General features: G+C 41.0%; 1 protein-coding gene and 1 pseudogene across 2 annotated transcripts in view; one reads left to right on the top strand and one right to left on the bottom strand.

Annotated features, from left to right (window-relative positions):
- DNAH12 (dynein axonemal heavy chain 12) overlaps positions 1 to 14,048 on the bottom strand; it is a 255,190-nt gene that overhangs the window by 6,330 nt on the left and 234,812 nt on the right. The window contains exons 69-73 of the mRNA XM_031663269.1: positions 12,796 to 12,933; positions 8,886 to 9,119; positions 7,843 to 8,031; positions 7,327 to 7,430; positions 5,213 to 5,417 (exon numbers count right to left, since the gene is read on the bottom strand). Of these exons, the coding sequence (XP_031519129.1) occupies positions 5,213 to 5,417; positions 7,327 to 7,430; positions 7,843 to 8,031; positions 8,886 to 9,119; positions 12,796 to 12,933 (870 nt within the window). The remainder of the gene's footprint in view (positions 1 to 5,212; positions 5,418 to 7,326; positions 7,431 to 7,842; positions 8,032 to 8,885; positions 9,120 to 12,795; positions 12,934 to 14,048) is intronic.
- Positions 2,205 to 4,228, top strand: LOC101020506 (annotated as a pseudogene). Its single transcript, XR_160075.5, has one exon. The product of XR_160075.5 is annotated as an interferon-stimulated 20 kDa exonuclease-like 2 pseudogene (transcript).

Below are 14,048 nucleotides of genomic sequence, written 5' to 3'. Positions count from 1 at the left end.
AGTGCCATTAGTACATGCCAGGCACTGTGCTAAGCATTTTATATGCATTGCCTCATTTACTCTATAAAATAACAGTGAGTTGAATGTTTCTCTCATTTTACGGATGAAGAAACTGGGATGCAGCAAGATGAGTAACTTGCTCAAAGTCACAAAGATAGTAAGTGTTAGATCAGGATTTATGCTGGGATTTTAGGCAGTGTGCAAAAAGTTTTCTTTTTTAAAAAAAGGCACAGGAGGAGAGAATGTGAAGATGCTATGGACTGAATGTTTGTTTTCCTCCAAAATTCACAGATTGAAACCCTCATCTCCAAGGTGATGGTATTTGGAGATGGAGCCTTTGGGAGGTAATTAGGTCTTAAGGGTGGAGCCCTCATGATAGGATTAGCACCCTTATAAGAAGAAACAGAAGAGACATTTTTTTCTCTCTGTCTTTTTCTTTCATCTTTCTCTCTCATCATGAACCAGGAGAGCCGTCACCAACAACCTGACCATAATGGCATCCTGATCTCAGACTTCCCAGCCTCCAGAGCTATGAGAAATAAATGTCTGTTCTTTAAGTTGTCCTGTCTGTTTTGCCTTTTTTATAGCAGCCTGAACTGACTAAAAAGGAAATCGATAGGGTGAACAATGAGAGAGAAATGAGGAAAGGGTAGTCCTGATAAGTAACAACTAGGAAAGGGCCCCAGGTGGGGAAGAACAATTGTTCTGAAAAAAGTCTAATTACAGACAATCCACTAGCAAATCTTGTTTCCAAATACTTTGCTCTGCCTGTAGCCTGAGCAGCACCACCTCGTTCTGCGTAGCTCCTCTAGCACCACCCTACAAAACTTCCCTCCAGCCCCTGGTTCTTTACAGATAGCCTCTTCTCTGCTTAGCTACCCACTGCACTCTTGCAATGTATCTTCATACTTTCTCTAATAAATCTGCCTTTCTTTACCTATGACTGTCTTGGTAAATTGTTTTACTGAACATGACGCTGGCCCCAGACAGTTGCACCCAAGACAGAAAGAACAGAAAATTCAGATGACTCATTTGCTTAACTTGTTAACTCTAAGAACCATTAGGAGGTAAAGAAGAGTACAGGAGAAAGAAAGATAATGAGAAAACTATAGCTTCTGTAAGGGTAAGAGAACAATGGAGGAAACCCTTTCAGTATTCTGTTTTATATTATTCTTTTTGTTAAACACATAATCTACATGAAAAGCTCCTATCAATTAAAAATAATACAGAAGAAAAATGGGCCTAGGATATGAATTGACAACACACACACACACACAGACACACACACAAATGGAAAGCACACATACTAAAGAAGCATAGGCTCACTAGTCATCAAAGAAAGTCGAATGGAAACAGCAAGATATGGTTGACCTAACAGATTGGCAAACATTTTAAAGGGATACAGGAGAAAGTCTGTCCCGCTACATTCTTACAAGCACTGGTTATTTTATGATTAGCTTATACAGTGAAACAAATAAAGCTTTTGTACAATAAAAAGGCAATTGAATATGGAAAGATCATATACCTTTGTGAATTTCCAAAAAAATAGTTTTGGGATTTTCCCCACCCCACACTCCTTCATAAACATCAACCATAGAATAGGGACAGGCAGTGGAGTTGAGAAGGAAAAGCAGTGTTCTGTCTGATGTTTATGCTGGGAGGAGAGCAGAGGGGGCATTCAAAATACTCATCTTTTCCCTGGTTTTCTGAGATAAGAGGCACTGATTTAAAGACAATAGCCAATTATTGATAAATCCAAGCCTCTGGCCTGTAATCCCAGTGCTTTGGGAGGCCAAGATGGGAGGACTGCTTGAGGTCAGGAGTGAGGGACCAGCCTGGGGTACTTGGTGAGACTTCATCTCTACAAAAAATAAAACTAGCCAAGTGTGGTGGCACGTGCCTGTAATTCCAGCTATTCAAGAGGATCCCAGGATTTTGAGATTACGGTGAGCTAAGACCACACCACTGCACTCTAGCCTGGATGACAGAGCAAGACCCTGTCTCTTAAAAAAAAAAAAAAAAAAAAAGAAATCCAAGTCGCAGGATTTTTGACTTACATCAGTATTAAAATCACAAGATGGGATGCTTCCGGCCTTAGCTAAACCCATCTGGGAGGTAGGTTTGTGAGCATGAGAGGACAATCTGTACCTCAGGGACTGAAGTACGCTTATCCAGGTGGGCTGCCTCGAGCCTCGATCCCACCCCTGCGCTGGGTGTACTACAGACCTCCACATGTTGGACAGTAGGATTCAGCAGAGAATGAGTCCCACATCCTCTTTTCATCCATAAGCCACTATTCCCAACTGCTCTTCCACCTCCCATTGTCCCTATGTCTACTTTACTGCTCAATCTGGATTTTGGGGAACCTCCTCCCAAAAAGGCATTAGAAGGAAATGCCAAGCACCGAAATTTTGTCAAGAAGCGGAGGCTCTCAGAACGGAGAGGCTTTCTGAGTAAAAAGAACCAACCCCCTAGCAAGGCGCCTAAGTTGCACTCTGAACCTCCAAAGAAAGGGGAAGCTCCTACAGTGGATGGCACTTGGAAGACCCCTTCCTTCCCAAAAAAGAAGAAGACAGCTGCCTCTAGCAATGGGTCAGGACAGCCCCTGGACAAGAAAGCTGCAGTGTCTTGGCTGATCCCTGCCCCTTCAAAAAAGGCTGATTCTGTTGCTGCTAAAGTAGATTTGCTGGGGGAGTTCCAGAGTGCCCTTCCAAAGATCAATAGTCACCCAACCTGCTCTCAGAAGAAGGGCTCCCAGAAGAAATCCTCTAAGAAGAACCATCCTCAGAAGAATGCCCCACAGAACTCCACCCAAGCTCATTCAGACAATAAATGCTCCGGAATATCCCAGAAGTTGCCACAGAAGATGGTGGCAATTGACTGTGAGATGGTGGGCACAGGACCAAAGGGGCATGTTAGTTCCTTGGCTCAATGTAGCATTGTCAACTACAATGGAGATGTGCTTTATGACGAGTACATTCTTTCCCCCTGCCACATTGTGGACTACCGAACCAGATGGAGTGGTATCCGGAAGCACCACGTGGTGAATGCCACACCCTTCAAGATTGCTCGAGGCCAGATCTTGAAGATACTCACAGGGAAGACAGTGGTGGGACATGCCATCCACAATGACTTCAAAGCCCTTCAGTACTTTCACCCCAAGTCCCTCACCTGTGACACCTCCCATAGCACCCCCCTCAACCTGGAAGGCTGACTGCCCGGAGAATGCCACCATGTCTCTGAAGCATCTCACCAAGAAGCTGCTAAACTGGGATATCCGGGTTGGGAAGAGTGGACATTCCTCTGTGGAAGATGCCCAGGCCACCGTGGAGCTGTACAAGTTGGTTGAAGTCGAGTGGGAAGAGCACCTAGCCCAGAATCCCCCTAAAGACTAGTGACACTGGGGACACTGGTGATATGGGGAGGCAGAGGCAGCGCCCAGGAGAAACAGGGCAGCGGACGAATGGACAGCTCCACCAGCTCCACATCTTTGGAAGATAGATTTGTGGGGAGAGAGAAGCTCTACCCCAGACTTAATACCCATTGAAATTTCACCTCAGATGTTGTGTCCTGTATCTGGTTAAGTGTCCCATGGAAGGGGGAGGCCTTTACCTCAGAACCCAGCCCTATACCGTTTACTTCTTAAATGGCGCTAACCACAGGTGTCCCAGCATGCTCTGTGTCAGTTAAGATTTTTAATTCTCAAGGGGCAGGGCATACTGGGAAATGTAGTTTCCCAAACTGCCTTATCACTTGGGTGGACATATGTCTCCTTTTATGCCTTTTGGTTTGAGTAATTAACAGCATCCTCTTCCACACTCAGAAATGTTCTGGTTGGTGCCAGGCATGGTGGCTCACGCCTGTAATCCCAACACTTAGGGAGGCCAAGGCAGGTGGATCACCTGAGGTCAGGAGTTCAAGACCAGCCTGGCTAACATGGCAAAATCCCGTTCTCTACTAAAAATACAAAAAACTAGTGGAGCATGGTGGCGGGTGCCTGTAATCCTAGCTACTCAGGAGGCTGAGGCAGGAGAAGCGCTTGAGCCCAGGAGGTGGAGACTGCAGCGAGCCGAGATCACGTCACTGCACTCCAGCCTGGGTAACAAGGGTGAGACTCTGTCTCCAAAAAACAAACAAAAAAAGTGTCCTGGTTGGATAATAAATTGTGTGGTCCCTGCTGGGCGCGGTGGCTCACACCTGTATTGCTCATGCCTGTAATCCCAACACTTTGGGAGGCCGAGGTAGGCAGATCACGAAGTCAGGAGATCGAGACCATCCTGGCTAACACAGTGAAACCCCGTCTCTACTAAAAATACAAAAAATTAGCCGGGCGTGGTGGCAGGCTCCTGCAGTCGCAGCTACTCAGGAGGCTAAGGCAGGAGAATGGCGTGAACCCAGGAGGTGGAGCTTGCAGTGAGCCGAGATCGTGCCACTGCACTGCAGCCTGGTCCACAGAGCAAGACTCCGTCTCAAAAAAAAAAAAAAAAAAATTGTGTGGTCCCTTTCCATGTCACAGACTCTGCTTTTGGCTCAGAGTCTGTAACTAGCCTGTGTCAGGATATTGCCTGTTCTTCCCACCTTGACTTCCAGAGCAGCCATCGCTGGTGAGCTTTAGTTCTCCTTAGGGTTCCAAGGCATTAAAAGTAAGAGTGTAGCTTGGAAATCAACTTTTGTGATTTAGGAAAGCTGTCTCTTTCCTAAGGTAATGGGGGTTTATTTCATTTAGGCCCCAATTGGCAGGTTTTAAAATAATTTATAAAGTGTTTTAATAATTTGGTTGTCTTTTTTACCTTGCTAAACTAAGCCTCTAAAAACTCAAATTATTCCCTTGATAAATTTTTATAATGGAAAAAAAAAAAAATCACAAGACAACTTTAAACTGTGGTCTTAGAGGACCACAAACTTAGAATCTTGGTCTCAGAGAACTACAAACTTAGAATTTTGAAAAATATAAATATCACATATTACATTGGTTTGAAGTATAATTTTAATTTTCCACTCAATACTTTGAAATGTGTGTATTTTTCAATATTCTAAAATTTTCATCAGACTATCACGAAGCTACTAATCACATTTCATTCAACTCAGAGACATTCAAGTGACCAGAGCCAACAACTAATATCTCCCCAATTAACCAAAAAAAAATAAAATTTTATATGTGTGTATATTTTACATATTTGTACATGCAATTTACACACACACACACTTTTACCTGTAAAAAGTTCAGCCGGGCTAGGAAATCTGTGGTGTAACTTCCTAGTGGCTTAAGGCTTGGGTATGAACGTTTGGCCCATATTTCTGGAACCTTTCCAACAAGTAAGCTGCTGGAGAGTGCCTCCAATGCAGAATCCATCACAACCACTCCCTTAATAGCTTTTTCAAGGTCCCGCAGACTGTTACGTATAGTTATAATTAAACTGCAATGAAAGAAATTATGTCATCAACATATATGATGATATCACCATACAGTCTTTCCAGAAGAAGAACAGCAGGCATTTTATTCCCAGCTTCATGGGACTGCTTCCCAAAATGTGTCCCCTCCCATGTGGTGGTACGTGAGGTAATGTTAAGTGATACATGTATGAACATTTTTCATTCATCACATACATATTTTAAAATACGGAAAGTAATACAACTAGCATATCACAATTGTTGCTTTCTGGCTATTTTTCCTTAGGACCTAGCTAATTTAAGCAGGGAATGACTTAAGGAAAAATAATAGGTAAATAATATTTCAGGTGGCATGCAAATATGAAAAAGCTGTAATGATGTCATTCAATGGCTGAAACTAAGGAAACACTGCATGAAAACATAAATTATATATTCATTTATACACTTGCAAATACTTTACTTGCACTTAGGCCCACCTTGCTACGAACACCATAAATATACTTGTAGTGAGAGACTTTAGGCTAGAAGCCTGAGCAGCTGAGATATAGTATGTTATTATGTATATATAAATAAAACCTTTGTATAAGAAATGCTGAATTAACTAAGGCATCAGGTGCGCATATATATATATATATATATATATATATATATATGTTTTTTTTTTTTTCTTTTTTTGAGACAGAGTTTCACTCTGTTGCCCAGGCTGCAGTGCAATGGCATGATCTTGGCTCACTGCAACCTCCACCTCCCAGGTTCAAGCAATTCTCCTGCCTCAGCCTCCTGAGTAGCTGGGATTATAGGCATGCACCACCGCACCCAGCTAATTTCTGTATTTTTAGTAGAGACAGGGTTTCACCATGTTGGCCAGGCTGGTCTCGAACTCCTGACCTCAGGTGTTTCGCCTGCCTGGGCCTCCCAAAGTGCTGGGATTACAGGCGTGAGCCACTGCACCTGGCCAGGTAGCAGAAAAATGACAAAAGATGTGACTACGCATAGGTCTAGCTAATGTTTATTCTGTCTCTAATTCCTAAGAAGTATTGTTAACAGATGGATGAGAAGTTATGATTAATGAATATTTTTAACCAGTAATAACAGATCTCTTTTCATCATCATTTTTACTTTTTAAAAGATACCCTCTCAGCCAGGCACAGTGACTCATGCCTGTAATCCCAGCACTTGGGGAGACTGAGGTGGGCGGATCACAAGATCAGGAGATCGAGACCTTCCTGGCTAACACAGAGAAACCCCGTCTTTACTAAAAATACGAAAAATTAGCCAGGCATAGTGGCAGGCGCCTGTAGTCCCAGTTATTTGGGAGGCTGAGGCAGGGGAATGGAGTGAACCCAGGAGATGGAGCTGGCAGTGAGCCCAGATAGTGCCACTGCACTTCAGCCTGGGCGACAGAGTGAGACTCCATCTCAAAAATAAATAAATAAATAAATAAATAAATAAATAAATAAATAAAGATACCCTCTCTTCTGAGACAGAAGATACGGAACTTTTCTTTTTCTTTTTTTTTTTTTTTTTTTTTGAGACAAGGTTTCACTGTGTTTCCCAGGCTGGAGTGCAGTGGCACGATCTCTGCTCACTGCAGCCTCCATCTCCCAGGCTCAAGCAATTCTCCCAACTCGGCCTCCCAAGTAGCTGAGACTACAGGCACCTGCCACCATGCCTGGATAATTTTTAAATTTTTGTTGACAAGGTTTTGCCATGTTTCCAAAGCTGGAATTCCAGGGCTCAAGCGATCCTCCTGCCTCAGCCTCATAAAGTGTTGGGATTACAGTGTGAGTCACTGAGCCTGGCCAGAACTTTTTGAATGAGCGAAAATTCCAATGAAATGACAGGATTTAATAGTCTTTTCGGTTCAATACCATTGTGTGCTTTTATTGACTTTGGATGGTTGCCTTCTGAATCACTGGGAACATAGATCCTTACTTGTTAAATCTTTCCATTTCTTGTACTAACACAGTATTCATGCTTTCTTCATATCTCACAGGATACTTCTGTAGTGCCATTTCAATGTCGAAATCACTAGGGAGCTAAAATAATAGATTTTGAAGATCACAAATTATTCTCAGAATGGATAATTAGCTTCATTCAGCTATTATATAATAATAGCTAACACCAGATTATATATGTACATTAGCTCATAACATACATTAATGTAGGTAAGTCATATGTACATTAGCGCATCCACAATCACAGTTACTAAGAACTTATTATATGCCAGGCATTTTATAAGCCACTTTAAATTCATGATCTCTTTAATGTTCTCAAAAAGCTTTAAAAAATTAGTAGTAGTATCACCATTTAACAGATTTGGAGACTAATGCTTAGAGAGGCAAAGTTCTTCCTCAAGATCACAATGCTAGTACATGGAGTTTTCAGATTGTCATTTCAGTATCATTTTTTATTTATATTTTAAGTAACATATTTTAAGCTAAGCATTACCTTGTTGAGGATATCTTTGGCAATTTCTAACAGAATCTGGTCAGTGCTTCCTGCGGCTCCTGTCTGTTTGGAGCCTCCCTGGGTGAGGAGCAAAGACTCGAAGAGGGTTTTTGTTTGTTGAAGATCCTTGGAGATATCAACATTTTCATGTAATCCAAATATCTCAGGGTGTTGAGTAAATGGAAGTTTCTACCAGAAAGCAAATTAAGCATGCATCATATTTTCCATGGATACTGAAAGGGATGATCAGGGTACGCTAGTCCAAAATATGCTACTTTGGCATGGGGGTTATGTGAGCTGAAGGCAATTAAGAATCAACAGATCCAGAAAGAGGTCTCCGCCCTCCCCTCATCTGTCTAAAAGTAGGGCATCAATTTCCCATTTTGACTTGTGGCATACATTGCCTCTTTCTTGTACCAGGATGAAGAGAATGACCCTTCTCACTGGAGACAGAACTGGCACTGAGACGAGTCTGTATAAACAGACCTCACTCAAAATAGTCCTTATCTTCCACAAGTTTCCCCCATATATTTCCTAATCACTTTCCCATGATGTATTGCCCCTAGAACTCTAAACCCCCTTTCCTTTACCTAGTCATGTCTCTACAATTTACCCGCCTCTGTTGAAATGGTAAATGCCCAAGTACAACTGCACTGTTTGGTTTTCACTCCTTTTCTGCAAAGCTCCTGTGCACATAAAAATGTTAACATTAGTACAAACTGTACTGCCTCTTCTCCTGCTGATTTGTTTTTTGTCAGTTTGATTGGCAGGCCCTGGCACTGAACATAAGAGGGTAAAGTTTTTCCTTTCCTACATGAATTCATAAGGCAGACATGTGCAGACCAAAAAAGGGTTAAAAACCAACATCGAATAACAGAATACTCAAAATTTTTCTAATTTTCAGTAATTACTAGAAAAAGGTTATTAAAAGTTGATAAAACCATAATACTTGTCTAAACCTATACATTAGAGAAGAACATTTCACCATTTGCTGTTAGAAAAATCACACATTAATCTAACCTTATTTTCGGTGACATCATTACCTTAATGAATTCAATGTAGTCCTCATAAGTGCCTTTAGGAGGTGCAAAATAGTTTCCACTGGGAGAAAACTTATAATGAGGGTTTTCAACTATGGACAGATTATAAAAGTCAGCCAGCATGGTTAATAGGAGACGTCTGTCCCAATCGTCTGTCACTCTTCCTCCATAATTACACTCCCCAGTCAGGTAAGATATAGCTTCAAATGGAACTGTATCATATTCATTGATAAATAACTGAAGCAAAGGAAAAACGAAACAAGAAAAACCTTGAAGTATTTCGCTTCATTTCTATTTTAAGTATGTATCTATCTATCTAGAAAGGGGGTTGAAAGAATTATCATGAGTTGTCTTTGGGCAGCTAAGATTGTTAGTTTTTTTGTTGGACAGAGTCTTGCTCTGTCGCCCAGGCTGGAGTGCAGTGGCATGATCTCGGCTCACTGCAACCTCTGCTTCCTGGGTCCAAGCAATTCTCCTGCCTCAGCCTCCAAAGTAGCTGGAATTACAGGAGTGTGCCACCATGCCCGGCTAATTTTTTGTGTTTTTAGTAGAGACAGGGCTTCACCATGTTGGCCAGTCTGGTCTTGAACTCCTGACCTCAAGTGATCCACCTGCCTCAGCCTCCCAAAGTGCTGGGATTACAGGCATGAGCCACTGCACCTGGCTGATAGCATTTTACCTTAAATTGCTTGTCTGTGTTTCTAATTTTTTCTGAAATAAAGACATATTGCTTCTGTAATGAGAAAAACATTTAACAAAAAAAGATGACATGGAAATTACCAAGTATTTTTCATATGAATTTGGATAAACCTTGTTTTATGGTACTCGCTATCAACTGGGGTTAATTTTGTCCCCCAGGTTACATTTGGCAATGTCTGGAGATAACTTAGATGGTCACAACTGTGGTGGGGGCTGGGGTGTTACTGGCATCTATTGGGTAGAGGCCTGGGCTACTGCTAGACAATACACAGGAGAGCTGCCCACAGCAAAGAACTATCTGGCCCAAAATGCCAGTCATGCCAAGGCTGAGAACTAGGTGCCTGGTTTAGGACACTTTTCACAATGTGATTAAAAACAAAGCAATTTCAAACTTTAGTACAAGAGCATAAATCACACACTATGACACAGTTCCACTGGTAAACAATGCATAGAATTTCTAGTTTCCTTATTGTTGTAATAATAGTAATAAAAACTATCATTTGCATAGTTTTTATATTGTCTTATTCACCTCTCAATAACTCTGTGGAGTAGGAAACAGTCTGGTGAATGTGAAGCAATATGAAGGCCTGAATTTATTTCTTCCAGTTCCAGATCCCATACTTTTTCTAATATACAGGAATTTTTTATAGTATGTGTATTGAGACGGTATTAGTTGTGGGTTGAGAGCTTTTCCTGCCCCTGAAGTTTACTTAATAGTGCAGGAATTATAGCAGAAATTATGCACAGTTGAGAAAAAAATATTTCTAAATTCTCTAGAACCAAGTTGAAAGAAGGCTTAATCCTTTAAGACGCCCACGTTTTGAAGATTAAGAGAAGTGTCAAGAGACATGAAAGGGGACTGAGAAAGAGGGAAGGTCGTTGTTTTGGGAAATGAATTATTTGCAAAAAGAGGAAAGTTTTTCCCTGTCTCTTCTTTGGGGGAAGGGAAGGGTGTGTTCAACTGGGTCCCTTCCCTCCCAAAACTGAAGGAAGAGACTTCACGAGAATTTAATGTTAAATTTGTGGCATATGCAAGAAGTGGAGACCAACAGCTCATTCTCCGGCTGTGTATCCACTTAGCCATCAGTTTTCTGATTTGCCTTTTGAAGAGAGGCAACCTGCTCCTACCAGGTGAAGATGGCTTAAGGATTAATCCTCAATCATCTTTCCAATTTCTGAAGAAATGAAACATGGACCCAGCCAATGCTGGCAGTTTCCAATGTTGGGGCTAGAAAGGTTGATGACATCAGAGGCTGTAGGCTGGGGCTTGGCCAGAAGATGATTGATTATATGCAGTATGATGGTTTTGGCAAAATGTTCTTCAAGCTTAGGCTGTACCAACTAATTGGTCTAAAAAACCAATGTTTAAAATCAATGTCATTTCATCATGCAGTTACAATTCCATAAGCACCAATCTCAACAACTGTTACAAGGATTTTCAAACGGACATTTTTATTCCAGTTAAGGTTTCTGCCCTGAAATTTTTTTAAAGACTTGATAAAATATCAACTATTTCTATACAAATTATGTGTTAACAATTTTTATTTTAAAGGTTGGTATAAATGTGATTAAATGCTTATAGCCTTACAAAAACCTACCTGACTGAAATCTAATAGCACCAATTAATTAGACTTCATCAATGCTTCTCTTTTCCCTTCATTAGGTCCTATTTCAAAAAGGCCTCTCAGAACAGCAAAAGAGCAGGAAAATATTAATATTCTGTGTTTGTGTGAAAGGCCAGCTACTCACTTTCCTAAGCTCTCTTACAGCTGAAGCCTATGCCTGTGACCTGGGCTTGGCTACTCAGATGCATCCACCTTAAACTAAGTAGGGGATTAAGGTACAGAGAAGCAAGAACAGCTATTGTGGCTCATGCCTGTAACCCAGCACTTTGGGAGGCCGAGGTGGGAGGATCGCTTGAGACCAGGAGTTTGAGATAAGCCTGGGCAATGCAGCAAGACCCTGTCTCTACAAAATACGTCAAAAAAAAAAAAAACAAAAAAAACAAAAAAAACAACAACAAAAAAACAAACCCAAAAAACAAAAAACACCTACAAGGGGCTGGGCATAGTGGCTCATGCCTGTAATCTCAGCACTTTGGGAGGCTGAGGTGGGTGGATTGCCTGAGCTCAGGAGTTTGAGACAAGCCTGGGCAACATGGCATAACCCCATTTCTACTAAAAAATACAAAAAATTAGCCGAGCATGGTGGCACACACCTGTAGTCCCAGCTACTTGGGAGGCTGAAGCATAAGAATCACTTGAACTGGGAGGCGCAGGTTGCAGTAAGCAGAGATCATGCCACTGCACTCCAGCCTGGATGTCAGAGTGAAACTCTGTCTCCAAACAAACTTATCTGGGAATGGTGGCCTGTGCCTGTAGTCCCAGTTACTCCAGAGGCTGAGGCAAGAGGATTGCTTGAGCCCAGGAGTTCAAGGCTGTAGTGAGCTATGATTACATCACTGCACTCTAGCCCGGGCAACAGAGCGAGACTCCATCTCAAAAACAAACAAACAAACAAACAAACAAAAAAATCAGTAACACCAAAGAATCTCTTTGAATGTGGTCATGACAGCAGAGGCCTGCAGTAGACTAGAGTCTATGTGGCAGCCATGCAAGCTCTGGGGTCTAATATTCAACAAGGGTAGAGATGCTGCCTTACCAGACACAGAGTGATTTTGGATTTGACTCTGGATGCCTCTTCTCTGAGCTTGGCTCTCCAGCTGTCTTGGTGATACTTTGAGCTACCCAGTATCCTTTCAATAAATTATTTTTCTGCTGAAAGTATACAAGCTGTTTCTGTTGATAGAGCTAAGCTGTAGAACTGACCAAGTGGAGGAAAGTAGAGGATAGTGAGGACATATGTTAAGGCAACACTGACGATGGCACTGCACAAATACAAAGAACCAGGGTCCTTGATGACAACACTGTGATGTTGCTGAATCAACCAAACCCAGAGCATGTCCTTCTTCTGCACCTCTTTATTATGTGAGTAATGAGTTTCATTGTGGTTTAAGCCAGTTTGAATCAGATTTCCCATTACTTGCAGCAGGAAGAATCCAGATAGATATAGTGTTTCATAAGCCATAGTTATTACCATCTACCCACCTGTTAGTGATGCTGGGAGAAGTGAATCAGTTATTCCAAGCAAAAGACTTGCCTAGGGCCTGATAAATAGTGATCCTTCATGAATGTTAATTTCTTGTTAGTTTTACCTGCAGTTGTCGGATACTGATGCGCAAGTCAGATTCATTAAATCCATATGGAATATTCCAACCAAGAGGACCAAATTTCTTTCTCTCTTGCACAAGGGCATGAAAAAAACAAACTCCAAACAGTAACTTCTCCCAGGCCTTTAATATAAAAAGTACACAAGAAAAAAATTCTTGTCAGATTCCATCAGTAAAATGAGAGGAATAAATGATCTTTCTCATTACAAGATTATGTGATCACGTATCTCTACAAACTTCTATTTTAAAAAAATCCTATCTAAAATAATACTTACTATAAATAGTATTCATCTTATGATTTAATTCAAATCTCCAAAGCTGGACAAACCATAGTAATATTAAGCCTTGTTAAAATGCAAAAATTGTATCATTTTACCAAAGCATTGACTAATAATACTTCGGTATTACTCGTAGATATTTACAACTTCAATACTTAAATGTTATTCTGTAAACTTGCTGGCATATGCTTGAGACTAAGCTCAGGGGAGTGATTAACCATTATAACATGAATACATCCCAGTATGTCATTCATGACTTTGTAACTTTCCATTTGAAAATCATTTTTGAAACCATTGTTTATTTCATCTGCTTTTGTGGCATCCTCATGTATGTGATATGCATGTCGCGTGGGCTTCTCACAAAATCTGTGTCAGTGTTCCAGAGGATGGTCGCCCAACTCTTTAAGGTCTCCCCAAGTAAATTTCAAGTATGATACACAGCATGTATTTTAATTTAGAACATTTCAAACATAGCTCCAAATCCAGTGAAAATCCATCCAGCTATTTTCATACAATGCAGTGGTAGACATTATTCTTTAATATTAGAAGGCAAGTACGCTACGCTTTACTGTGTAGATATGTTTTTGAAATGTTGTAAGTACTTCAAAGCATATTTTAAATATACTAGATGAATGCTGTGGTGAAACATTTCATAGGGGAAGAAACTTTAGCAATAAGAACAAATATCTAATTTACATATATTTTCTACATATTTTTCAATAGTGGGTTTTCTTAAGGCTGGAACCATCCTTAAAGTTCTGGAAAATTGAATGATCACATTTGTTTCTGTCTTTGGACTTTATTTAGACTGGGTTCCTCCAAAAGTAGACCTTGAGAGAAAGACGAGGGTGAAGGTGGGTGTATGTGAGAAGTGATCCCAGGAAGCAGGAGAGGAGTAGGGAAAGAAAGGCAGAGAAAGAGAAAAAGTCAGTATCAGGAAGAATTATGGAAGTTGTTGCT

The sequence above is a fragment of the Papio anubis genome, chromosome 2 (assembly GCF_008728515.1).
Source record: "Papio anubis isolate 15944 chromosome 2, Panubis1.0, whole genome shotgun sequence".
Classification (NCBI taxonomy): Eukaryota; Metazoa; Chordata; class Mammalia; order Primates; family Cercopithecidae; genus Papio; species Papio anubis.
Note: the sequence above shows the minus strand (reverse complement) of the source record. Positions and strands in the feature narration are given on the sequence as shown.